Raw genomic sequence first — 26,555 nt, forward strand, 5'->3', positions numbered from 1 at the left:
TTTAAAGTGCCCAGGGCATGTATGGGTCCAGGCAGGCTGAGGTTCACCAGCCAGAGCGACAGGAAGTGGAGCAGGGTTCTGAGCTGAGGCTTGCGCAAGAGCTGTAATCTGGGCAAGAGGTGCAGCAACTGGAATGTGTCACTAAACAGACAGTGTGGCTAGTGGCCCAACCACTGGAGCGTCCCCTGGGCCTGTGGCTAGGCAAGGCAGTTGAGATGGGGAGGGGGACCTTATCCCAGCATGCCAATGTAATCCGTCAGTAAGCTGAAATGTATCTGGGCCTAACTGGTGACTGACTTGGTATAGGGCAGACCAGAATGTAGCCAGCTTGTTGGCTTGGTGGCGTCGACGAGCCCTGACCCAGTTGGACACTCTGATGCTAGGTGGCTTAGCCCTTTTATCGCGCTCACACGCCCAGATGCATCCCGCTCACCCACATACTTTAGTTCCATGGGGCTGAGAGCCCAGGAGACAAAAGCTACAGGCTTCTCAATTCCATCATGAGGCTGCGATAAGACGGCACCTAGAGCTACTGCAGATGCATTACAGGTCATGAGCGTGGGACGGTCAAGCTGGAAGTGTGACAGGGTCTGCAATGTGGTGAGGAGACACTTCAGCTCCTCAAAGGCTGCCTGGCAGGCAGGGGTCCAGGTCCAATGACCATCCTTTTTGAGCAGCAGCCTCAGTGGAGAGATGGCAGAGGAGTACTGAGGTAGGAATCACATGTAGTATGCTGTCATTCCCAAGAACAATGCCAGTTGTGAGGCTGTCATGGGAGTGGGCCCCTAGATGATGGCATCCACATTCGACTGAAGAGAGGAGATGTCGTCGGCGAACACACGGAACCCCACAAAGTCAGTGACTGGTGAGGAGAACACACACTTATCTGCATTCAGGGTGGCATGGTGGTGGTTGAGGGTTTTGAAGACCCACTATAGGCAGGTGTCCTGGGTGGCCGTATCCGACCCGTGTACCACAATATCATCCAGATACACCACTATGCCAGGACAGCTGGCAAGAATGGTGTCCATGATTTTTTGAAAACAGCTGGGGGCCGAACTGAGTCCAAAAGCCATTTTTGTGTGGTGGTATAGCCCGGTGTGGGTGATGAAAGCTGTCAGGTTCCTGCTTTCTGGGTGCAGTGGGACCTGTAGATAGCCCTGACGTAGGCAAAGTTTAGAGAAAACAGGAACCACAGAAGAGAGTTGTGAGCTCCTCCACTGTGGGTAAAGGGTATTTTTCCGGCACCACTGCCTTGTTCACCGCACATAGATCAATGCAGACTCTGAGCCTGCCAGATTTCATCTTGGCAATAACGAGATTAGACACCTATGGAGAGGCATCGATGGGTTCTATGATGCCGTCGGCCGAGAGGTGCTGGGGCTCATCTGTAATGCCATCCCACAGAGCTAGGGGCACACGGTGCAGAGGCTGGACTACAAATGAGACCATGGGGTCCGGGAGAAACTTTGAACAAATGAGGCTGTCGAACAGATCAGGCCATTGTGCTGCCATGGGGAAGCTACATGGAGGATCATGGTTCAGCTAGCGCTATGCAGGGCCAAACCAAGGATGACAAAGAGGTCAAGGCACATGATGTTTGCACCCCAGCGTGTAACATGGAACAGGAAGGTGTCTACGGTCTTGCAGCTGTAGTGCACAGGGAGTTGGAGGATGCCTATGACATCAATTTCGCTCTGGCTGTAGCTAACAGAGGGTGGAGCATGGAGACAGTAACCATTGATGTGGGAAGAACAGGTTGCGGGTGTCAACATTCAGCAAAGACGCCTTGGCCCCAGTATCAAGGAGGAGCGGGACAGAGCCGTCTTTCAAATAAATGGGGCACCTAGAGAAGGACACTGAGTGGGGCCCTACAGTGCGAATAACTGCCTGTGTGTCATGTGACTGCCCAGGGGAGTCAGCAGGGGAGGAGCAGCACCACTTCGCAAAGTGATTAGATTTTTGGCAGCGGCTGCATGTTTGGCCCTTAGCGGGGCAGTCTTGGGCCCTTGTGGTGTGATGAGAGGAGCCACAATAACCCACAACACCTCTTGTAAGAAAGGCTGGTATTTTAGTTTAATGGTGGACCGTTCTGGATCCTCATGATTGACATTACAGTGGATCAGTCAGATTAGACCCGCCCCATGCTCCCCCAAAACTCCCTCGTTTTCAGCAGAAGCAGTAGAGAAAAGTTGTTCACTGTTTGTTGCAACATGCAACAAGTTTGAAGGACTATAGTTTAATAGTCACAAATGTTAGCCAAGCGGCAAGGTGGTTTATGTGCGTGCAACTACGAGTGAGTACGTTTTTGTTACTGATACAATGTTTACTAAGGAGAGCCTCAGTTATGTGGATGTACTCGCTAGCATCGTTCTAATGCTAGCCTTCAAGTTCACACGACACGTTAAGTCTGTCGTGATTATCATAATCTTGCATTACGGTGCTTAATTACTGTGTATAATATGGTCAGTTGCAACATAAATATATTGTTCGTACTGTTAGCCACTAGTCTCGATCTATATTAGTTGTTTGTGCACGCGCAGTGTAAGTCTATAAATGGGAATGACACATCGTTGTATAATGTAAACAAACGTAGTATTACCCGCATTGTATCCCTTCCACCAGTCGAAATTATTGTAATCATCCAGTAGGGCAGAATTTTGACGATAGGCAATGCATACCAGTTGTGTTATTCGATGTATAATATGATTAATCCCTTTTGCCTTGTGATTTTGTATGTCATGTAAATATTATGTTCTGTATTGTTTTATTGCAGAACCACACTTATTAAATAACCTGTTATTGGAGACCTGACTGATCATTTGCCATGTCTCAACTAAGTACAGTCTGTGACATTCTCTGTGACATTCTCTAGTTCTGACCAGACTACCTGCAGCGATTCGATATATCCATAACCACCAACTATAAATCATCCTCAATCTTGCACCTCTGCTGGCGTGTTTGCTGGAGCCACGCAACCTGCATCACAGCATCATTGTTGGTTATGTGGTTAGAGCTCAATACTGGCTGTTCCCTAACAGCTGTGTAAGCTGGTTGCGACTTGGTTTCAGCTAGCTTAGCAGCACATTCAGTGGCTGCCTTGTCTTGTAATACAATGGTGAGGGCATCAGCAAGGGTCAGTGTAGCATCCTGAAGCAATAGTTTTTCCAGGGCACTGACATCTTTGTCTGAACATGCATTCTTACTTAAAATCGTAACAGAAAACAGGTAAAATTCACAATGTAAACTTAAATAATTAAACAATTTCCAACTGTTTCTGAATAAAAGTAAGTCTTGGAACTGAAGTACAAGCATTAGTAATTGTAAAACAAATTAAATTCCATTTTCTAAAAATGGATCAGGTCAACATGACCGACAAGGGATATGAGACGTTTATATCCAGATGATATTTTAATTCAAGAGGTTTGAAACTTATAAATGATGGTATGTACAATAGCAAATTTGTAGGCTCAACATGTTATGCCTGTCTTGCATAAATGTAACAATTATTTTCATACAATTACATTGGGATTCATGTCAATAAATATGAGAAGACAGGAGAGTGAGTGTGAACAACCACTCGTTTCACTTTTGTGATTAGTGGCCTATATGCCTTTTTTATTTCAATTCCAACCTTGGTAATGAAGTAGCATTTTTCACAGAGTTGTCCACATCTAAATAGCCTGCATGAAAAACACTGTAAGAACGTACGGGCGAAGTATCTAAGATGAACTTTTAGCAGTCCATCTTCCGAACATTGTAGTTTTGTAAGTACCCCATCCGTACCTGGAGACACGATCCGGTCTGCACATGTGCTGGAAACACTGGATGTAACTGGAAACACAACTTATTCCTGCCCAATTTGTCCCACGCATGTGTGAACATTTTAACGGAAACTGAACACTTGATGGACGTCACCGAGTTAATGTAACCGGAAACAGCTGGCAGTTCACAGCGAAAGTCTGTTTAAAGATTTTAATGCTTGTCGTAGCATAGATATGGAAATGTTTCTATATCTATGTGTTATTGAGTGTGCAGGTGACAGTCGTCATTTTATATGCTGCAGCTTATCATTTTTGCAACTTCCGGTTTGCTAAATAAAGCCCTATGAGTAAGAGGATTTTGGAAAATTGATAGGATAGCCCGTGGTAGTAAAGTAACTGCTTGACTCGCATTCGATTCAGTTCAGTAAAATGCATGTGTAAAGTCTCTGTTTTAGTGTCTCCAACTCACCTAACCTGCATGTCTTTGGACTGTGGGAGGAAACCGGCGCTCCTGGAGGAAACCCACGCAGACATGGGGGAGAACATGCAAACTCCACACAGAAAGGACGGGGATTGAACCAGAGACCTTCTTGCTGGGAGGCAACAGCGCTACCCACTGCGCCACTGTGCTGCCCACAATGCAAGCAAGCCACTTAGCTAATGCAAAATCAATTTCACAAGGTGAGCAGAAGCTAACCTTGCTAGCTTTAGCAGCTAGCTTTACCATTTGGGGATCACAAGTGTTGTCACAACAACCGTGTAGATAACTTGAGTAAACATCGATTACCTAAAGATTTTTTTCTTCATACATTATCAAAGACAAATATGATCATACACCAACACCGTGCTTAAAAAATGTGCATTTATTAACACACACAACAGTTTACCTAATTATTCCATATCACATGATTTAAAGCGATGTAAAAAATCACACATGCATGGAACAGATCGGGCAGTGTCAAAAAAGAGATTAAATTCTGCACATGTGCAGGCCGGATCGTTTCCGGGTACGGATGGGGTACGTACATACCATGTTAAAAATGCTCACTTGTTCACTCACTCACTATATACTGTTTGCTACATGGAACACTCACTAGGGATAAGGTTTGACTGCTGTTGATACATTTCGGACACTATTTGGACATTGCGCTGCAACATAATTATGCGCAGGACATTCGTAATTATTATCTCTGAAGCATAAACAAATGCCAGAACATCTGCACCTGATTGGTCTGTGAAGAGTCTTTGCTTTCACGAGACAGGCCGCAATGCATGATGGTCAAAGTCGATCGATGTAGGGTACAGCGTCTGTGCACTACATTTTGCCGTGCCTCACGACAATCTTGTAGGGCACTCTATAGTGTCCTAAATTTTCAGTTGAGATTTCGAACAGCACTACAAAATAGCCGACACACTATATACTGCACTCATTAGTGAGTGCACATTTCAAACAGACCACATGTTTCACCATGGCAGATCTACGTCAATAATATCCGCCGTCGCATGATTACGTAGCCTAGTGTAAATGCGGTCGGATTCTCTTAGCACCACGGCTGTCTTTCCCCAAGTCCTTATGAATTTTCCTTCCCATCCTTCCTTAACCTTGTGATGTTTTCCATTGAGGTTGTCAAGGAAAAGTGGTTAGGAAAGGACTTAGGACGTCATTTTTGACTATTCGGATGCACCCAATGAGTCTCTAGTCAGATTATCACGATTATCACTGCTGCGTGTGGAAGGGAAACCAAGGTCTTGCAGAATCTTCAGGAACCGTGAGCACAGTCACCAAAGCCATTCTCAATATGCGTTCTTCTCTATACTTGCATTCTCATGGACTTGTGAAATGTCATCAGTCACGACCGAAGTACTGTTCCATTTCAAAGTTCACATCTAGCCAAGAACAGATCAAATACCCCGATGTGTTCTCGATTCGTGGGTTTTATCAAGGATGCATCAAGAGCTGAATTGTGTGGACTTGGGGGAGTCAAGTTTCCCAGAGTGCATTTCACCCAAATTTCACAAAATAACGGCAATGGCAGCAGGCAAGCTAACACATAACTATAAGTTTCATATCATGACTGTTGTTCTGTCACCAAATGCAGTTTTTACGATTTTTCAGGTGAGAAATTAATATTTCAGAATTTGACTATGGGTCGATAGTGCCTCCTTGAAAGTCCTAAATGTTCGAAGATGTGACATCTACTAGCCGACCGAGCTAGCTAGCTCCAGAGCCTCTAGCCAGCAAGAATGTTGCTGTTTCAAATGCAGTTTGAGCGTACTGCATCCTCCCACGTCATCGGGAGTCCAGACTCCCGAGTTGAACTTACGAGTCCGAACTCCCAAGAACGAGAATACGTACTTGGCATACTTCATATTGAGAAACGGCTCAAATGATAGACCGTAAACAGTCAGAAGCGGTCAGACCCAGAGATGAAAAGGTGAGTTGACTTTTATTTTCACGGTTCTCTAAAAAAATAACAAAAATAAGTAACGATTTGGGTAGACTTGACTATCAAACTAGTTAACCGTCTTTCTACCCTATTCACCAAAGTCTGTTTTTAGCTTTTAACTTAGCTTTTTTTTTTTTTTTTTTTTTTTTGGTTAGCTTCAGCATTGCCACATGGGAAATGTTAAAGTATTGTACCAGAGACTTAAAGTAATTGTTTTTACTTATTTTTTTTTCTTGGGGTAAATTATCATATGCAAGTCATAACCAAGAGAATAAAGAGGTGTAAACGTGTAATTTCAGAAACACGTATTTAATGAGACGTCTTTTAGAAATAATAAGTAATTATTGTACATCTGGCAATGCTGGTTAGTTTTCTAGCTACTCTGGTTGACTGGCTAACTATGTAACGTTATGTGAGGATGCTAGCTAAGGCTAATTAACATGCTGACAGAGGTATGCTAATATTATTATTTCTTTTCTATTTTAGGCAGGGGAAAAAGTAACATGGAAGAGTACGTCACTTATAGCTCCACTGAAGGCTGTGAAAGCCCAAGGTGGCATATAATTATTTATAAATAAAATGTAATGATTTATCATGTTGTTGTTTTGTGTTTTATTTTACCAACAAATAACCACAACGATCGCTGTTCATATATATGAAGAAAATCTGGTAGTAGTTTGTATCATCAAATTAAGGGATCAATAAGGAATACATGGAAATCTTTTCTGGATTCTCATTAATTCTTAACACTAACCAAACCCCTTAATTTCACCCTTAAAAATGCCTTACTTTTGACCTAAATTTCTTTGTATCAAATTTAGGCACTCTTTAAGTATAACACAACTCCTTAATCAAAATTAAGGGCTAATGTAATGATGTTTTAAGGATTTCAGGACTTTGAAACAGTCTTAAATCACCCCTTAATCAAAATTAAGGGGCAAAAATCATGCACTTTTCTACTTAAACATTGCTCAGATTTTATACAAGAAAATTAAGGTCAAAGTGAGGCATTTTAAGGGGTGAAATTAAGGTGTTTGTTTTCCTGTCCATACCGATGGCTAGGAGGTACGTTTTAAACGATGTTTTCCATTGATCCCAAGGGACAACAGGATCACCAGGAAGAGGCAGGAACAGATCCGGAGGCAGCAGGGACAAGCTAAGTACAGAATCAGCCATCTTCGCCACCAGTTGTTGTGTTTAAAGAGTGAGGAAACCGACGTTAGGCTTAGGCGAGTGCCGTGTTTCCTTTTACATGCTCCACATTCCTTCAACCTCAGATACGCCTACCGTGGCTCTCAAGCTCAGAAAACGCAACATAAAAAGATTGGTATGTAAGGCACAAACAACTGAGTAATGCAGTGACACACAAGGGACAAACAACTGAATACGGAATGAGAGGGGGTCTCAGTGAACACAACAGCTGTAATTCATATAAAGGGGTTCATTTAAATGAGGATCAAACACGGATTCTCATGGTTTCTAATTATTTACCCTGACGAAATTGTTCATAATTCTGTGAAATTCACTCTCTTACCAAGTTGCTGGAGCACCACAGTGGAGTTTGCAGACAGATATTTAGTGTGGACTTCACACATATACTCTCCTTTATCCTCAGTCCTAACGTCCTTCAGTTTAAATGAGAAGTTGCCTTTAGGGATTTCTGCACTGAAGAGCTCGACTCTGTCTTTGTACATCTCATGAGTTGCATCTTGAATGACCTGACCATCTTGGAATAGCAAAACTAGCAGATCTTTGTCAGTTTTCTTCCAAGTGACCTCTTCAAATTCCTCAGGTGGTACATGGGAATCCACACTGCAGTTCAGTATCACTTCTCCTCCCACAGATGCAGATAAGACATTGCCTCCTCTAGTCATCACCACTAGATACTCTGGAATTCACAGAATCAAAACTATGAGGCTTGAGGCTGAGTCAGGTCCAACTGAAATATTCATTACAGTGGACAATGTCCAAGATTGGGACACAGAACAAAACATTCATTTACACTGACAGACCACTACTGCACTATCTACACTTTATGCTATTCAGTGGCCAAAAGTGAAATCAAAATACACAGAGAAACAAGATACTGTACTACAGCTTGGGTGTTAGGCATAGATAACTTTGAGAGTTATCTATGTGACCTGCCTCAATTTGCTTCCTGTTTGACAACATTTTCCCTATTTCCTCATTTTTCTGCATTTAGACTAGATCGGATAAAATATATTGAATGTGATTCCTTACCAACATTAATATCAACAGCGGTTTCATTAGTCCCTTGATCTGTGTAAACTTTGCATCTGTAAATTCCCGCATCTTCATTTGTCACATTGTTTAGTAATATGGAGAAATTTCCTCGCGGTATTTCAGGTGTAAAGAAATCAGCTCTGTTCTTGTAAGCTGGGTACTGGGACTCTGGTCTGCTTTCTCCGCCTTGAAACAAGTGCACCAGCGCATCTGGGTTTGTTCTCTTCCACTCTACTTCTAACCCTTGTACGTCCAAGGGAGTTTCCACAAAACAGGGTAGCAATAATGTACCACCCAGTGGCGCAACCAGAGGTCCTGGAGGGCCCGCCACATGAAACCCTTAATTAGACAAAAAAGACAAGCGTCATTTCGACATTTTTTATTTGTTCATAAAAATGTTCGATGTAGCGTTATTTTGACAAGCTAGTCATTACAAAAAATAGTAGTGGATACAATGTAGGCTAATCGTTCTTTAATTGCTCTTTAATGGAAAATCGAAATCAGAAACCTTTTCATTAGAAATTCGATGTAAAATAATAGTTTCCATACCTTCGGAAATGGCTTGAAGAAGTAGAATCACCAGAAGTTTCGTCGGGATCATGTCTAAATTTCACTGACCACAAGCATGATTCAAAGACAACAGTCTAAAACAACAATAGGCTACTGGTAACTTTGGGAAATAGGGTGCCGATCAAGCGCAATCAGAACACCGTCAATCGAACGCTGCCTGTTTACTTTCTTCTTCCTTAACCACAATGTAACTTAACACCTTAGCGGCAAAACTTGTCTTCACACGGAAACGGTGTATTCTGAAATGATCTGTGGCAAAGCGTTGTTGCAACTGGTGTTGTAGCAGCGGAGAACACAGAGGAGTTTTTTGTACTGGATAGGCCTATGGGCAAGACGTTCGTATTTCATCAATCAATCTCCCAAAACAAAACGTACAAAAACATTCAGTCGCTTTTCTAAAATAATCTGTCCTTTCATTTCGCTGAACTGACTGACACGGAACGGAATCCTAACGTCGTTGCAGTAAATATAAAAAGTTTACTTCAGCAATTCACCAATACAGATATCTGTCCACAATGGACCCTCAACACAACAGATTGTTATCATCATTCTTTCTGGCAATGCACACCAACCCAAAATTTCTGGCAAGCCATAATATTTGAACTCTCCAAATTTCTGGGTCACAGCATTCCACTGTCCCCGTCCCTTTGCCTTCTAGGAGATCTCACACCCATCAGTCATATTCACAAATACCACAAGATCATACTTGTCACCTTAACAATAGCCAAAAAAACAGTACTCCTAAACTGGAAATACAGGCACAAACTTTCAGTATCACAATGGCTTAATCTGTTTACAGACTACCTCTCAATGGAACGAATCACAGCTAAAAACAATAAACAGACCAAATTATTCAGTAACACCTGGGAACCCATCCTTGTAGCTCTAAACTTTCCAACAAATTGACCCCGCCCTCCCTTCCTTTTTTTTTTCTCTCTCTCCCCTTTCTTCCTTTTTCTCCCCTTTTCCTTTAAATGGTATCTAAATGTTATCTTCCTGCTTCATTACTATCACTACATTATTATTATTATTATCATTATTATTATTACTAGTACTACTATTATTATTATTATTACTGATCTTTCCTACTAGTATTACTGTCACTGCTATCACTTATGATTACTCAGTGTTATAACTGTACCGATGATGATTATTATTATTATTATTGTTGTTGTTGTTGTTATTGCTGATATTGTTATTGTCCTTCTTCGTCCTCCTCCTCATCTACTCCTCATTCTTCTTTTCCCTCTTCTTCTTCAACTGTAACATAATGGCTCTGTGACAGGATCAATGTGATGTCTTGTTCTATGTTATGTGTTCCGTGTGTGTGTATGTATGTCTGTATGTATCAACAATAAAAAATAAATAAAAAAAAGTTTACTTCAGTAACCGCCATTTGACCTCTACTTATTAGTTTATTCCACTTATAATCAAACCTATAATGTTTCACATCCGTATAACCTACAGATATGATCTTGTGTGTTTTAAAGTGACTGGACACTGACAGATCTAGCTTACCAAAAGTCTTTGAATGGTAAAATTCGTTCTATATGAACTTTGATGATATTTTTTTCTATTTTGTTTTCTCTGAATTTGTAGAACTTGCCAGATTTTAGTCGCAGGTTTCATTCTGTGCTCTGCTGTTTAAAAGTGTAACCAGTAACATTACATCATCTTATTGTGTGTTATGTGGAGGCATTTTGTAAACAAAAGTGGATCATAATTCATCATACACATTGTTTTCGTTTTTCCTTGAGAAGAATTTTATTTGCATTTTATTTTACCAGCTGATTATGCTATAGGTTTTCAGATATCAGGTAACTGAAGATTTCCTCTGGCTGCCTAACTAAGTCAGCCCTCCATATTCATGGGGTTTAGGCGTGCCAAAGTGGAAAAACCGTGAATATTGCAGCTGATATCTTATTGCACTTTTAAGAAGTTTTGTTTAGTAATGCTACGGCAGAGGGAACAAAACTCCTGCAATAGCGTGCCCCTTTCCAGGCCAAATATCTGTATCTACAACCTGATGGGAGCAGTGTGGGGTGTAAGGGGGTGTCTGGGGTCATTTGCGATAGTATGTGCCCTGCGTATGATAGCTTTGTTTTTGAGGTCTGAGAGGTTGGGTGTGGATAGGCCAATAATTTTGGAGGCACTGTGTGTGATGTGTATGAGTTTGTTTCTATTGGAAGCAGTTAGTATGTTGAAGAAGCAGGGGAAATAGTAAAGGAGAATAGGTTGAATTGTGCTTTTGTAAAGCAGTAACAGAAGGTGGGGGGTGACAGACAGTGCTTTGAGTTTTCGGATGGCAGAGAGTCTCTGTTGACAACATTTGTGGATGTCAGTGATGTGTTGGTCAAAGCTCAGCTTATTGTCCAGGATGAGTCAAAGGGATTTGAAGCACTCTACCATCTCAACAGTTTTGTTATTGATGCAGCTGAGGCTGTGGATGGAGTTGTGGACTGTGCTGTGTGTGCTGGCAGTGTTAATCAACAGTTCTTTCATCTTTCTTACATTTACCTGCAGGTGATTGTTCGTGCACCATAGTGTGGGAGATGGAGTCTTGATAATGACAAAAACTCTGTTTTGGCCTAAGGAGAGCAAGTATGGCAGTGTCATCAGAGTATTTGAAGTATGTGGTGATGGATGAGGGGCTGACACAGTCATTGGTGTAGGGGATAAACAGGAAGGGGCTCAGGACACAACCTTGTGGGGATCCGGTGTTGGTGATGGTGGATGAGGATGTCACAGTGCCCACTCTGACTGTTTGTGGTCTGTCTCTGAGAAAGCAGTGTACCCAGTGGATGAGAAATGGGAAGATGTTGAAGTGGTGGAGTTTCTTGATCATCTGATTGCGCTGGATAGTTTTGAAGGCAGAACTGAAATCAATGAAAAGTAGTCTGGCAAAGTCACCAGGTGACTCTAGGTGTTGTAGGAGGGGCTGTCCCTCTTTTGGCCTTGTAGGCAAACTGATGGGAGTGTAATTGTGGTTCGACGATTGGAAGGATGATGTTAAGTACCAGTTTTTCCAGGCATTTCATAGCTATTGAGGTGAGTGCAACTGGCCGATAGTGGTTGAGTTCTGAGGGGCGGGGTTTCTTGGGTACTGGTATGATAATGGATGTTTTCCAGAGGGTGGGCACTGAAGCAGTCCTGTAGGATTCACTAAAAATGGAATGCATGACGGAATAGAGCTCTGTGGCACAGTCCTTGAGCAGCCTGGCCTGTATGCCATCCGACCCCGGAGCCTTGCCTGGTTTGCACCGGCTCAGCTGCCAGCGCACATCCTCCACAGTGAAAGGAGCAGGTTGTACTGTCTCCGGGATGGGCAGGGTCTCCAACAGTGCCATGCATTCTTTTGTGCAGCTGATAGTGTCAAACCAAGTGTAGAAAGTGCAAATGAGGCAGGGTCAGTTATAGCAACTAACTTGGGTTTTGGGTCACATCCAGTGAGTGTTCTTACTTTTTGAAAGGCTTGTTTGGTGTTCGTGGTGCTGAATTCCCATTCAAGTTTCTCTTTGTATCTGAGTTTGGCATTAATGACGTCAATCTTTACTTCACGACTTATGATTTTTAGTGAAACCCAGTGTTGCCGTTGAAAGGCTCCATGTTTTCCCCTTAACCTGTGATTGATATGGTGGGTGATCCAGGGTTTGGAGTTTGGATATTTCTTGTAGGTCTTAACTGGTATGGTTGTGGCAGCGCAGAACTTGATGTAGTCTGTGACGACAGAGACCCTCTCATCTAAGTTGCCATCAAAATGTTCCAGTTCGTGCAGGAAAATGAACCATGTAGTTGTGCAATTGCGTCCTCCGACCACTGGCTGACACTGCAGGTCTGGAGCTTATGATGTTTTAGTAAGTGTTTGTAATGCATAAGCAGGTAGATAACGTTATGGTAAAGCCGAGTGGTGGGTGAGCATGGGCGCTGTACGTGTCAGTGATATTTCCATAACATAAGTCCAGGATGTTTCCCTTTCTTGTTGGAAGGTCCACATATTGTTTAAATGAAGGCAGAACACTGTCAAGTCTGCAGCTGTTAAAGTCACCAACAATAAACACTGGGGCCTTGGGATATTTACCCTGCATGTTGTTAACACTGTTAGCTACTAGCTCGGCTGCAGCCTTGATATTACCACTTGGTGGGATGTAAACACAGCTAATAATAGTGTTAATAACAGTGGGGAAACTCCCTTTGGAGGTGAAAGGGATGGAGGGATAGGGTCAACATCTCTAGGTTTGGTGTACAGATCTTGCTATGGATCTTGATGTTGTTACACCACCTGTTGTTGAAATACATGCAGACCCCCCCCACCTCTCTCCTTGACCGATTCTCTCGTTTGGTCTGCTCTGAGGGTGGTAAAATTACCTAGGTATCAGGGACAGCCACATCAAGCCAAGTTTCCGTAAGGGCGATGATACAGGCTTCCTTGTAGGACCTCTCCGCAAGGCATTTTGGGTTGCTTTCTCAACCTGATACGCACCCCTCCCCTTTTCCTCGGTCAGATTTCTGCTGTGAGGACACTGGGTGGTTTGATCTTGCAGAGCTTGGAGGACTGGAGTTGTAGCTGATCTTTGCGGGTGCAGGTGAGTCTGTTGTTGCCGTGAAACTCAGGTAGTGATGAATACCACCCAAATAACTTTGTGCAATTCAGTCATCGTAGCAACGGATGATGACGGACAATACTAAACTCACTAGATATTTACTAGACGAATCGACACAAGAGGAGACAGAGAAATTAACTGAGAGGCAGACAGGTGTACAGACAGTGTCATTGCAGCAGAGGATGCGCCAAACAAGAAAGGATAGGATGTGCACCCTTTAACTCAATTTAACCCTCTCTTTCTAGATGCACTGTCCAAATTGGTGCACTCTGCTAAACCAGCCTCTTGCCTCCTTGACCCCCTACCTGCTAAACTTTACATAGAGCTTTTCTCGGTCCTCTGCCCAAAAATGCTTAGCCTTCTAAATATGTCACTTAAATCTGATGTTTCACACTCTGATTTTAAAACAGCCGTGATCAGCCCTTTACTTAAAAAAACAAACCTTGACCCTGAGACTTAAATAATCATAGGCTGATCTCCCACTGCTTTCAAAAATACTTGAAAAAATTGTAGGTGCTCAGCTTATAGCCCATATGTCTTCTAATCTGTTTGAAATGTTTCAGTCAGGCTTCAGGTGTTTTCACTAAACTGAAACCACGCTTACTAGATTAACTAATGATCTTTTATTAGCCATGGATGCTGGTGCTACCTTTATTCTTGTTCTACTTGATCTGAGTGCAGCATTTGACACGGTCAATCGCACTATGTTGCTAAAGCGCCTGGAAAATCTAATTGGCATTTGTGGCCTGGCACTCTCTTGGTTTAAATCTTATCTCTCTGAGAGAAAGCAGTGTGTCCACTATAATAATGTGACCTCTGAGTACCGTGAGCTTAACCATGGTGTTCCTCAGGGGTAGGTCCTTGGCCCTCTTCTATTCTCTATTCACATGCTCCCTTTTGGTGGCATTATTCATAGTTACAGCATTAACTTCCATTGTTATGCTGACAATACTCAGATTTTCCTACCTATGAAGCACAATGAGCGCTCTGAATCGATAAACTTTGAGGCATGTCTTTGTGCTATTAAGGGTTGGATGTCTTCAGATTTCCTGATGCTTAATGCAGGCAAGACTGAAATGCTGGTCACTGGTCCCCCTACACAAGCATCTTTTTAGTGATCTTATCCTAAATTGTGACAACTGCATCATCTCTCAAAACTCTACAGCTTAAAACCTTGGTGTAATTTTTGACTCTAGTCACTCGCTAATCCCTTATATCAAAAACATATCCCAAACTGCCTTTTATCACCTCCATAATATCGCTAAAATTAGGCCCTTTCTAAGTATGGCTGATGCAGAAACCATTGTTCACACATTTGTCACGTCTTGCCTCGATTACTACAGTGTTTGGTACTCAGGTCTGCCTGCCTCTATCACCAAATGTCTTCAGCTAGTCCAGAATGCTGCTGCCAAAATCCTCACCAGAGCAAAGAAGTTTGACCACATTACACCTGTCCTGGCTTCCCTTCATTGGCTCCCAATTCATGCAAGGGCAGATTTTAAGGTCCTGTTATTAACATATAAAATTCTACATGGGCTTGCGCTGGCCTACCTATCTGACTTAATTCCATCCCATAATCCCCCTCGTACCCTGCGCCCTCAAGATTCTGGACTATTAGTCGTTCCAAGAGTTAAAAAGAAGTCCGCTGGCTACCAAGCCTTTTCCTACTGCTCTCCCTACCTCTGGAATAGTCTACCTACAGAAATTAGTGAGGCAGCCTGTCTTCATAACTTTAAAACCAAACTAAAGACATCTATTTTCTCTAACATATGGATAATATAATTTTGATTTGACTTTGTTATGGACATGTAAAGCCCTTTGAGACTATAAATAGTGATATTGGGCTCTAAATAAACTCATATTATTCTTCTTATTATTATGCATATTATTTTTGTGGCATTGTAGTCATTGCATCATTATTAGATGTAGTTCAGTTTTAGTTTGTGACGACTATGGATGTTTTATTTTAATTTATTTATATTAATTTATTCACATGTAATCTCCTTTTACTAATTTTTAGGATTTATTTTAAGAAGAGAGTACATGCACATGTGTGACGATCACTAATGTGTTGTCATGTTTGTATATATATATATATATATGTGTCACAACCTGCACCGCCATTTTGGACTTTTGGTTTGCCATGTCTTTGTGCTCCTGTTCTTTGTCTGTCTCCGCCCCTCACCTGTTCCTGTTTTGTCTCATTATTACCTTGTTAATTTTATCCAATCCTGTTTTGCCCTGTTTAGTTCTCCCTTGTATTTAAGCCCTTGTGTTTCACTTGTCCTTCGTCTATCGTTGTTTGTGTATTTTTGCGCACTGTTATGCTGCACTTTTTTGTTATCGGCTTTTGTTATTAGTTTGCACTGTATTTTGGTCTTCATTTTAAGTAAAGCCTTCTGTTTTGTCACCGTCATCCATCGTGTCTTTGCACTTGGGTCCTGCACCACACCACCAGCGTGACAATGTGTGTGTATTTTTATTTTGTATGAAGAGTTAGTTTTGAACTGTATTGAAAAACAATGGATGTAGTACAAAATGTTTTGCCTAGTTTTTGAAGACTTACAAGCTCTCATGATTAATTCTGTTGCCAGTGTAATTGTATTCACAACTGTTAGACCACCAGCTCTAAATATGTAGACAATGATATGAGGAATGTCTGTAGTAAAGAACACACCAGGTTATACTACGCATAAATATAGGTGTATTCTCCACAATAAAAAAGTCATCATAGTGATGTTATCATAGTGAATATATAGCTTTGAGCAAGGCAGTACTTACTCTGAGTTTAAGAAGTTAAATTCTAAAAAGTGTAATTTATAGGCGTAACGATTCACCGATATGATACAATTCAGCTCAATTTCATTGCAGTACGATGCAATCCAAAATAGTGCAAACAGTTCAATTTTAATCCTCCTATATTTTTAACACTAGCTGCATGAAAGCACACTTGTGTGTCTAATACATCTATGTGATGCTTGCAAATCCATTGGGAAGCTGTGGAGATTAGGCTGTTCGCTCTTTGGCATAACATCGCAGAGATATTACTGCCTGATTCTCAGCCGAAATCCTGCTGCTCTCTGCACAATGTATTCAATAGCAACCTGACCTGTCTGAGATGTCTTGACATGACTGAGAGAAGCATACAATCCTGGAGAGCCCAACTTGCATACATACAATCAAGACCAGCTAAGGTGATACTCTACCCCCAGTACTGCTATGTGTGACACTCAACCCCCTGAGTCAGCTATTTAGACATTAGGCCTGGGTACAATTTGAAGGCTGGCAGGAACCTTATATACATGGATGACATCAAGCTGTAAACAAGATCAGCAGAGGAAATCACCTTTCAGATCCAGACAGTGAAGAAGTGCTAAGATGACATTAAGATGAAGTTTGAACAAGCAAATGTACTAGATTGATCATGAAGCGAACCAATGGAATGAAACTGTATTAGGGACAAATCAAGGATGTAGATGTCAGGAACAGCTACAAGTACTTTGGAGTATAGGAGCATCAAAGGAACCAGTCAGAAAAGGTCAGAAAGACAGTCACAAGTGCCTACAAACACTGACTGAAGCAAACCATGAAGTCCAAGCTCAATGGATGGAACAGCTATGCTCTCCCAATGAAAAGCTAAGATGGAGGAATCATCCAGTGGGCCATAGAATAGGTACAGACACTGGACTGAATGACAAGGAAACTGATGACTATGTATGGAGCCCTCTGTCCCAAGACAGACATACACGGTCTCTGCTCACTCAGTGAGTGACTCACTCAATCACCCAATGCCAAGGAGGAAGAGACCATCAAACATCAAAATATCCATCATAGCAGAGGAACTCAGTCTGACTGAATATACAGTCATTTTACAAAGGTTTAGACGTGATGCGACAGTTTGCTTAGAGGGAGTATACAAGACAAAGGAGCCAAGAAGAGATCAACTGGACAATAACACCAGGACTTGGAGAAACAAGAACCTGCATGGGCAGTTCTGATGCCAGATAGAGGAACAAACCACTGTGGAATAGGCATACAGATTGATGAGGAAAGCTGGTCTCAGGGCATCAACAGAAGCTCTAGTCACTGCAACACAGGATCAGGCCCTGAACACCAAGTGCCTTAAAGCAAGAATACTGAAGGTCACCAGTGACCCCACGTGTACGATGTGCAAAGAACAGGACGAGGCAGTCACCCATCTATTGACTGAATGCCAGAAGATTGCCAACATAGGTGGTAGAGTGGGCTTCCCTTTTAACAGTAGAGGATGATTTGGCGTTGAAGTCTCAAGATCGTTTGGGTCATCACTGGATGGTGTTATTGGTCTATTGTTCAAAATAGCCTCAACTTCACTAAATATGGTGTTGACGGCTTCATCATCAACCATTTCTGGCTTGGTGAAAGAGCAGAGGATCCTTTCAATTTGTTGCAAAAGACGCTCCCAGACTCCACTATGAAGACCGCTGTGAGGTGGGTTAAAAGTGTGTGAGTGTATTATGTACTTTGTTTTGATAAGTTTTGTAGTGCCTGTTTTAAATAACGCAAATGCTGCACAGCTAGGTGATAATGTACCAAAGATATGCACAATCATCCCATGCTTTACAAATTACTTAGAGAGGTTTCCATTTGGCCACCAGAGAAACCAAGAAGTTGATTTCTTCCTTTGCTACCTGGACCTGATGAAACATCCCTTCGATGTTAGTGATGAATGCCTTGACGAAAGCGGAGTAATACACCAAGTAGCGTATTTGTTAAAATCACTTAGACTTTGACTTAGACTGCTTTTATTGTCATTTCCACATATGCATGACTCATACATACAGGGGAACGACACTGCGTTACACAAGGACCACAGTGCCACATAAAACAAATAAATACCACATAAAACAATAAATAACGCACAATGAATACTGAGGGGGGAAGAAAAAAAAACAGTAATAATTATGACAACAGAAAGTACTGAGTAAAAACAGAAAGTACTGAGTAGGGACAGAAAGTACTGGGTAAAGAAAGTACTAAGTAAGTAAGAGTAAAACTTCTACAACATACAACAAACCCCCCCTACATATTACAAACCAAGACATAACAAGCACACCTGACATAGACAGTGAATTACTGGCAACAGCATTGGCATTGTGCAGGTAGGTGAGTTGTTTGGTGTGTTAGTGCAGTTAGTGCAGTTGATTGCACAATAAATTGCACTTTGCACAAAGGAGAGGTCAGAGAGTTGCTGTTTGGAAGTTCTAAGTGTTCAAGCTGTTGAGGAACCTCACAGCCTGAGGAAAGAAACTGCTGCATAGTCTGGTGGAGGCAGCACGGATGCTCTGGTACCTCCTGCCAGAGGGTAGGAGGGTGAAGTGGATGTGGGAAGGGTGGGTAGGGTCCGTCACAATGCTGAGGGCCTTTCGGGTGCACCATGCATTGTAGATGGCCTGTATGGATGGGAGAGCAGTCCCTATGATATTTTCAGCTGTCTTCACTATCCACTGTAGGGACTTGCGATCGCAGGCTTTGCAGTTCCCATGCCAGACAATGATACAGCTGGTCAGAATGCTCTCTATGGTGCCTCTGTAGAATGTGGTGAGAATGGATGGAGGGAGACTTGCCTTCTTCAGGCACTGCAGGAAGTGGAGATGCTGCTGGGCCTTCTTGGAGAGTGCAGTGACATGTGAGTACCAGGAGAGGTCCGCCGTGATGAGCACTCCCAAGAACTTAGTGCTGCTGACTCTCTCTACCTCCGTACCATCGATGGTCAGGGGGGTATGGTGGGCGCTGGTCTTTCTGAAGTCGATGATGACCTCCTTAGTTTTCCCTATATTTAGGAAGAGGTTGTTGACTTTGCACCACGCTGCTAGCTGGTCCACTTCTGCTCTGTATAGAGATTCATCATTGTTGCTGATGAGGCCTACCAATGTAGTGTCGTCAGCAAACTTTATGATGAGGTTGGAGGTGGATGATGCTGTGCAGTCGTGGGTCAGCAGGATGAACAGGAGCGGACTGAGCACACAGCCCTGTGGAGCTCCAGTGCTCAGTGTGATGGTCCTGGAGGTGATGCTGCCAATTTGGACTGACTGTGGCCTCCCCGTGAGGAAGTCAAGCACCCAGTTGCAGACAGAGATGTTAAGGCCCAGCTGGCTCAGCTTTCCTGTCAGGTGTTGAGGTATGATTATGTTAAAAGCTGAGCTGAAGTCAATGAACAACATCCTCACGTAGCTGTTCTTTCTCTCCAGGTGGGACAGGGCTGGGTGGAGGGCAGAGGTTATGGCATCTTCTGTGTAGCAGGTAGCGTGGTATGCAAACTGGAGGGGGTCCAGTGTGGAGGGCAGGCTGGACTTGATGTGTTTCATGACCAGCCTCTCAAAGCACTTCATGATGATGGGAGTCAGCGCAATGGGGCAGTAGTCATTGTGGCAGGACACTGAGGACTTCTTAGGCACTGGTATGATGGTAGTAGACTTGAAACACGTGGGGACGACTGCCTGGAACAGCAAGATGTTGATGTCAGCAAGAACATCTGCCAGCTGCTCAGCACAGTCCCTAATGGCTCGGCCTGGGATTCTGTCTGGGCCCGCATGGGTGGACTCTGGAGAGGGTCTTTCTCACATCATCTGCAGTCACCTGCAGAACCTGGTCATCCATCCGGGGGGTAGTTTTCACCGCCAGCACATTGTTTAGGCTCTCATACCGTGCGTAGAAGTGCGCATCTGGGAGGGTGGGGTCATTGCTGCAGGTCTGAGGAGGAGACTTGTAGTCAGTGAGGGTCTGGATGCCCTTCCACAGATGCCGTGCATCTTTGCTGTTAGTGAAATGGCTGTTGATTCTTTGAGCATATTGTCTTTTCGCCTCCCTAATGCCATGCAACAGGTTGGCATGTGCTGTCTTGAGGGCTGACTTATCACCAGATCTGAATGCATCGTTCCGGGTCCTTAGCAGTGCTTGGACTTCTGCTGTCAGCCATGGCTTCTGGTTGGCCCACTAAGAGGTGGTTTTGGTGACTGTGACGTCGTCTTTGCACTTGTTGATGTAGGCCGTCACTGTCTCTGTGTATTCTTCCAGATCAGTGTGTTCACCGGAGGATGCTGCCACTTTGAACATGCCCCAATCAGTGCTCTCAAAGCAGTCCTGAAGAGCTGAGACAGACCCCTCTAGCCAGACTCTGATCTGTCGCTGAACCAGTTTTCAGAAGTGGCCTGTATGCTGGAATTAGCATAATTGAGATGTGGTCTGAGTTTCCGAAGTGTGGGTGGGGGAGTGCTCTGTATGCATTCTTCTCATTAGTGTAAATGCGGTCTAGCATGTTGTTCTCCCTGGTGGCAAAGTTTACATGTTGGTGAAATTTGGGTAGTACAGTTCGTAGGTTTGCATGATTGAAGTCCCCAGCAATAATGAAAAATCCATCGGGGTGGGCGGTTTGTTGTACACTGATGTGTACAGAACCATCGTAGCATTCGCACACCATTCCTTGTTGATGTAGACACACAAGCCACCACCGCAGGTCTTACCAGACAAGGAGGATGCCCTGTCGGCTCGGCAGCATGCTAGTCCATCTAGCTGAATGGCTGTGTCCGGAATGTTGCTGTGTAGCCAAGTTTCTGTGAAGACAAAGATACAGCAGTTCTTCGTTTCACTCTGAGATGTCCGTCAGAGCCGTATGCAGTCTAGTTTGCTTTCTAGAGAGCGTACGTTTGCGAGTGTAATGGATGGGACAGCTGGTCTGGAGGGATTAGCCTTTAGCCTGGCATGAATGCATCCGCGCACCCCACGCTTCCGGGTCCTCTCGCACCACCTCGGGCGCTTCCTCAGGCGGGTAGCTGTTGGGGGATGTTCCGTAGCGATAGGGACTGGATCGCGTAGCAAGCCGAGGCCCTGCAGATCATCCAAATAAGTGGGTAACTGATTGTGTGTGGTCTTTCTTCAAATGTCAAACAGTTCTTGTCGGTGTAGTTGTGTTTCCCGGAAGAGCTGGTGCTCTTTTCCGTATTGTCAGACACTTTAGACAACAAAAACACTGTTTTCTTTGGTCCGAGTGAAGCCACTGCGTCCGCACGCGCCACCATCAAATCAGGACCTTGGAGCCGGGGTTCCACCAAATGTTGCTGCACAATCAAATACCATGCAAAGTTTCTTTTTGTGCGGGTGGTAGACACCACATAACACGCCTTGCCACTCTCAGGCTGCAGCTCATTTTGAGGTACGACTTCAGCATACCCCTTTGTCATTTCATCATTCGTGAAGGCTTTATACTCATTATAGAACACTTGATGCTTTTCAGACCTTTTCAACAGATGTTGAGCTCTTTGATGGGCTATTTGCCTATTGCTGGGCATGATTACATTGGTGTTATGAAATGGAAGTTTCGAGTGGTAATAACCATCTTTGAGTTCAGCTGAATGAGACACTATTCTCAAAAACTGCTTACCTTCTTGTGACAATTCATTCTTTTTTTCCATAATGCTGTTCCATGAAGTCATGATTGTAATGCTTTATTAACAAGTTTTCCAAGTTGGCAACAGATATTCTGTTGACTTGAACAGAAGAGTCATTGACATTTCCCACTTGATCAGCTTTAAGCCAAAATTCAACACCATTAAGAAACTCTTTAAAATGTGACAGTTTTGGTTCATACCACTCATTATGATCGTGCTCCTTTTCCTCATCAGGCAGTAAAGATTGAACAGTCACCTGTAACCCCATAAACTCACCCAAGTATTGGATAAAAACAATAACCTTTTGTTTTACCTCTTCTTTTGTGTCACCAGCCTCGATAAGAGCATTTATTTCATTAAGCTCGCGTGAGGACACCCAGCTTTCCTCTACGTGATTAATTAGAACAGTTTCTTTTTCTTCCCAACCACTGTCTCATCATCTAATTCTTGTTCTTGCATCTTTACTCTTTTAGTTTTAAGATTCAAACTTCAACCATTCATCATTTAAAAAGATTCAAACGTCATCCATGTGCGCGGCGGTCCAAACTTTTCTTGAGCACAGCGGCCCAGTTTTTAGTCATTCAAACACCGTATTACTCACGGGTCACCAAAGATGATCCTCCACACTTAAAGCTCTTCTTTTCCCGATAGTTCAAGGCTCCAAACTCCATAATCCAAACACAATTTTGCTTTCATGTGTCGACCATTCGTTACATGCCGTTACATAGAAAAACGTAGAGGCCTGGATGGATTAACGCACACTTCTTACTCGCCTTGGGTACCGTTGAAATATAATTTATTTCGTCCGTTTACAGCAACAAAAATTGAATGAATTGTGGCTTTAAATTAATACTTGTAGTCATACTTAACGAAAAACTGGTTACAACATGAATTGGTGAAGAGAAACATGGTAAAAATAGTGTGTTTAACCAAGCTACCCCTTTTCCATCGGCTTAACCCCAAAATTCAACTGCGCCCTATACGCCATATAGCCTTTGCCCTTTGACGTGGCATCAAACGCGACGGTACGCACGTGAAACATACTTTTGAATTTATATTTATCAATAGCAATTATTCAATAATTATTCATACCTTAAACAAATCTTAATTCGACATGTAAAACGAAAATGGCTATAACGAGAGAAAATGCATTGTTTATACAATGTTGCGGCAGGCTTTATCATAATTTAAATAGAAAGAAGTAAACACATGCACAATGTTATCATTGCACAGACTAGAGAGTTCAAGACAAAGGTTTGCACTCATTTAAATAATTTTATTTATTTAATAAAGTTTAGGCATCTGTGAAGGATGACCTTGCGTCACAGAATAAGAGGCAGGACGGGTGCTGTGCGATACCAGAGTGTAGGTTTTATTTTATTTTCCACATGGTGAGTCTTCAAGTGAACGGAGTCCCAAATCAGCCAGCAACAGGTGCCGCCAAACCAAAAACAATTAAAAAAAACTGTTTCCCTCAAAAATGAATAATAAGAATAAGAATAATTACAAAAAGAAACAAAGTCTCCACTATTTACAGATTTCCAAAACTTTTACAATTACTAGGGCCACCGCCACCGCTATTTTCCGTGACTGAGACAGTCCGCGGGAATGACATCATATCCCTAAAACTACTAATATCCCAGCAACACTGCAGTCGGGTCTTTCAAGCAATGGCAGCATTTACACCGTAAGTATTTGACCAGAATACATTGTTGCTCGGTGAAGGTGTGCAACAATAGAATTCAAATAAAACTTCCTAATCGTCTGGTTGGCCACCCTGAACGTCAGAAAAGCGATCATTGTAGTTACGTTTTCCGGTGTCGGTAGCTTAAGCTTCGAGTGTGCATGAATAATAAACGTCTTTTTTTGTTTACACCAAGTATTGTCATTTATTGCTTTTAAGTTGGAACGGCCGTAGCTCTGTTAAAGCATCCAATTAAGATTCCACAGCAGCTGTGGATAGAAAAGACAACCAAACCATTTGCTTTCATGGTTTGCATAATTCACTTCCGTTAAAAATGGAATAGAGGCAAGGTGACGCAGTGGATAGCGCTGTTGACTCACAGCAAGAGGGTCCTTTGGGGAGTTTGCATGTTCTCCCCTTGTCTGTGTGGGTTTCCTCCGGGAGCTCTAATTTCCTCCCACAGTTCAAAGACATGTAAGTCAGGCGAATTGGAAATACCAAATCGCCCCAGGTGTGAATGTATGCATGAATGCATTTGTCTGTGTGTGTGCCTGCCCTGCGATGGACTGGCGACCTGTGGAGGGTGTCTCCAGCCCCTCCCCCCCCCCCCCCCCCCCCCCCGCCCGCACTAATTTGGATAAGCGGCTTAGAAAATGAATGAATCAATGTGTGCATTGACTCACTCTAAAGGTAGTCTATCATCAAACATGAATACCATATCACAGTCATACATTTTTATGTCAAATCTTGGCACAAACACAGTGTCTACTGATAGAGGTTGGCAAGCCACTCAACTAAATTACCATACATTGTCCATTTTGGGAATAGCATGTTTATTTCACCTTGTCTCTCTCTATCTTGTCTTCATTGCTTGGTTAGCCTGTAACTGGAACAGCTCATGCTCTGATATAAATCTGTATGGCTCAAGACTTCCAGCAATAAATACACACTCTAGCAGTAAATCCATCACAAAAATATAAACCCTCCAAAGCCTCTTCTTCAAACTGGTTAGCACATATTTTCAGAAAGAAACCAACAAAATAAATTTACAGAGTAAGAACTACTACCACTAGACTGAAGAAGCTTTAAATCTATCTATCGATCGCTTGTTTGTTTCATGGAAATAGGAATTAGTCTGATGGCTTAATTGAATTGTGTTTGCTTGTCTCACCTTTAATGACCTGACAACCAAATTTTCCATTAAAGACAATTGTAGGGGTCGTCAGGCCGTAGAACATATTACCCATAATTCCCTGCGTGACCGCATGGGTAATCTGTACCCATCTTCTCAGGTTTCACTGTAACGGTATTGGTTACAGCAATGGAGCAGATACAGTGATGACGCAATTTTCTCCATAAAACCGCGGAAAATTCCTTGTTTTTTTTTTTTCCAGCTCCTTTCCAGCCCCGCAATTCTGCAACTCAGCGGGTGTCTCTTTTCTCTGCCGAAGAAAAGGACAGCGTAACAAAGAAGCGAGACATTTGTACAACCAAAGTTTAATTTACTTTCTCTCGCGCAGTTGCAACTTTAACTTCTACCGGCTAGTTACACTGTAACGCACACAGTAATCGACGGAAGAAAAGGCGACCAGATCCCTTTCTACTTCTTTAAACGTCGACGAACTAAATCGAGAACCCTTAAAGATCATCGGACGAATAACGGAGCCCCGAAGATCTTCAAGTGACAAGGAAAGGAACTTCTCCCTGGACCTGCGAATCGCACTGCTCATCAGACTACCAAAGACACACCTTCGGTCGCCACGCAATGAGCTATTCAAAGTAAGGCTGGCATCTGGGCATACTTTAGTATTAAGATCATACGCAGTTAACGTGAAGAAAGTGTTGTCATTTGAATTCTTTATGATTTTAATGTACACACTGTATTTCATGTACGATGCGGTCTTTAGCCGTTTATTATTTTCTTATGAAGGATAGATCTGGCATGCGTTCTCTCTCTCTAACTCCCTTTTCCTGATTGCACACCTCCAACATTGGGATTGCAGCGTGACTTAAGGGTTGGGTAGAGTTGTTGAGTTTAGGGCCTACTTACTTGAGACTAGCTCTCAAGTTAGACATTCTTTGGTCTCTCGCACACATGCGCTTCTAGGTGCCACCCCCACTCTAGTTGGTGCCTAGCACGCACGCTACGTCCTCATACCACGCATATTTCTTGCTGTGCACATGCGCACAGCGTCTCTCCCTCGCTCCGCCTTTTCTGTTCTGTGCGCCTGCGCACAGCTTCTCCCTAAAGAACTCCTCCCTCTCTCTTCAGTGCGCAGCTGGGCACACGCCCACATACACGCGCACGCTCTCTCTCTCTCTCTCTCTCTCTCTCTCTCACTCACACACACACACACACACACACACACACACACACACACACACACACTCACTCATCTCTGGTCTAACACTCATTCAGTCCTACACTGAATACCTGTACATAGACTCATCACTATTTTGTTACCATTTACCCTTTGATCATTCTATTTGCTGCTGATCATTGATTGTACCATATCAGTATTAGTTTGCCAAGTAGTAGTGATTATGTTAATAAATAGTATCATTGAAATAAACTGTTGTCCTGTCTGTTTCTGCCACAGTATTCACTGAATGCCAACCTCTGCCATCAAAGCACTCCCAATTACCTTCATCAACCTGGTTGTTCATGAGTGTTATGGGTTTAGTAGTGTAATTGTAATACATTAGTACTGCAATACTCTCTAAGACTGTAGCACAGTGTTACAGCTAGTGTATCCCATTAATCTTAGTTGTTTAATTAACAGAATATTAAACACCCAAATTAATGGTTAATAAATTAT

At 42.9% G+C, this 26,555-nt stretch overlaps 1 protein-coding gene across 1 annotated transcript; it reads right to left on the reverse strand.

Annotated features, from left to right (window-relative positions):
* Positions 1–1,329: 1,329 nt before the first annotated feature.
* LOC115804603 (signal-regulatory protein beta-2-like) lies at positions 1,330–11,870 on the reverse strand. Its single transcript, XM_030765115.1, has 4 exons — positions 11,543–11,870; positions 8,453–8,794; positions 7,746–8,099; positions 1,330–1,436 (listed from the first exon to the last, which is right to left on the reverse strand). The coding sequence occupies exons 1-4, from the start codon at positions 11,868–11,870 to the stop codon at positions 1,330–1,332; spliced, it is 1,131 nt and encodes a 376-aa protein (XP_030620975.1).
* Positions 11,871–26,555: the final 14,685 nt, after the last annotated feature.

Source organism: Chanos chanos, chromosome 2, assembly GCF_902362185.1.
Source record: "Chanos chanos chromosome 2, fChaCha1.1, whole genome shotgun sequence".
Classification (NCBI taxonomy): domain Eukaryota; kingdom Metazoa; phylum Chordata; class Actinopteri; order Gonorynchiformes; family Chanidae; genus Chanos; species Chanos chanos.

What these genes read in the sequence shown, in the direction of transcription:
- LOC115804603 (XM_030765115.1), bottom strand. Translation starts at nt 11,870, where the DNA reads ATGATCAAGAAACTCCACCACTTCAACATCTTCCCATTTCTCATCCAC. An exon ending in CGCTGTTGATATTAATGTTG is followed by an intron (nt 8,100 to 8,452) that starts GTAAGGAATCAC and finishes TGTGAATTCCAG; the next exon opens with AGTATCTAGTGGTGATGACT. An exon ending in TGTGGTGCTCCAGCAACTTG is followed by an intron (nt 1,437 to 7,745) that starts GTAAGAGAGTGA and finishes TCTCATTTGTAG; the next exon opens with TCCAGCCTCTGCACCGTGTG.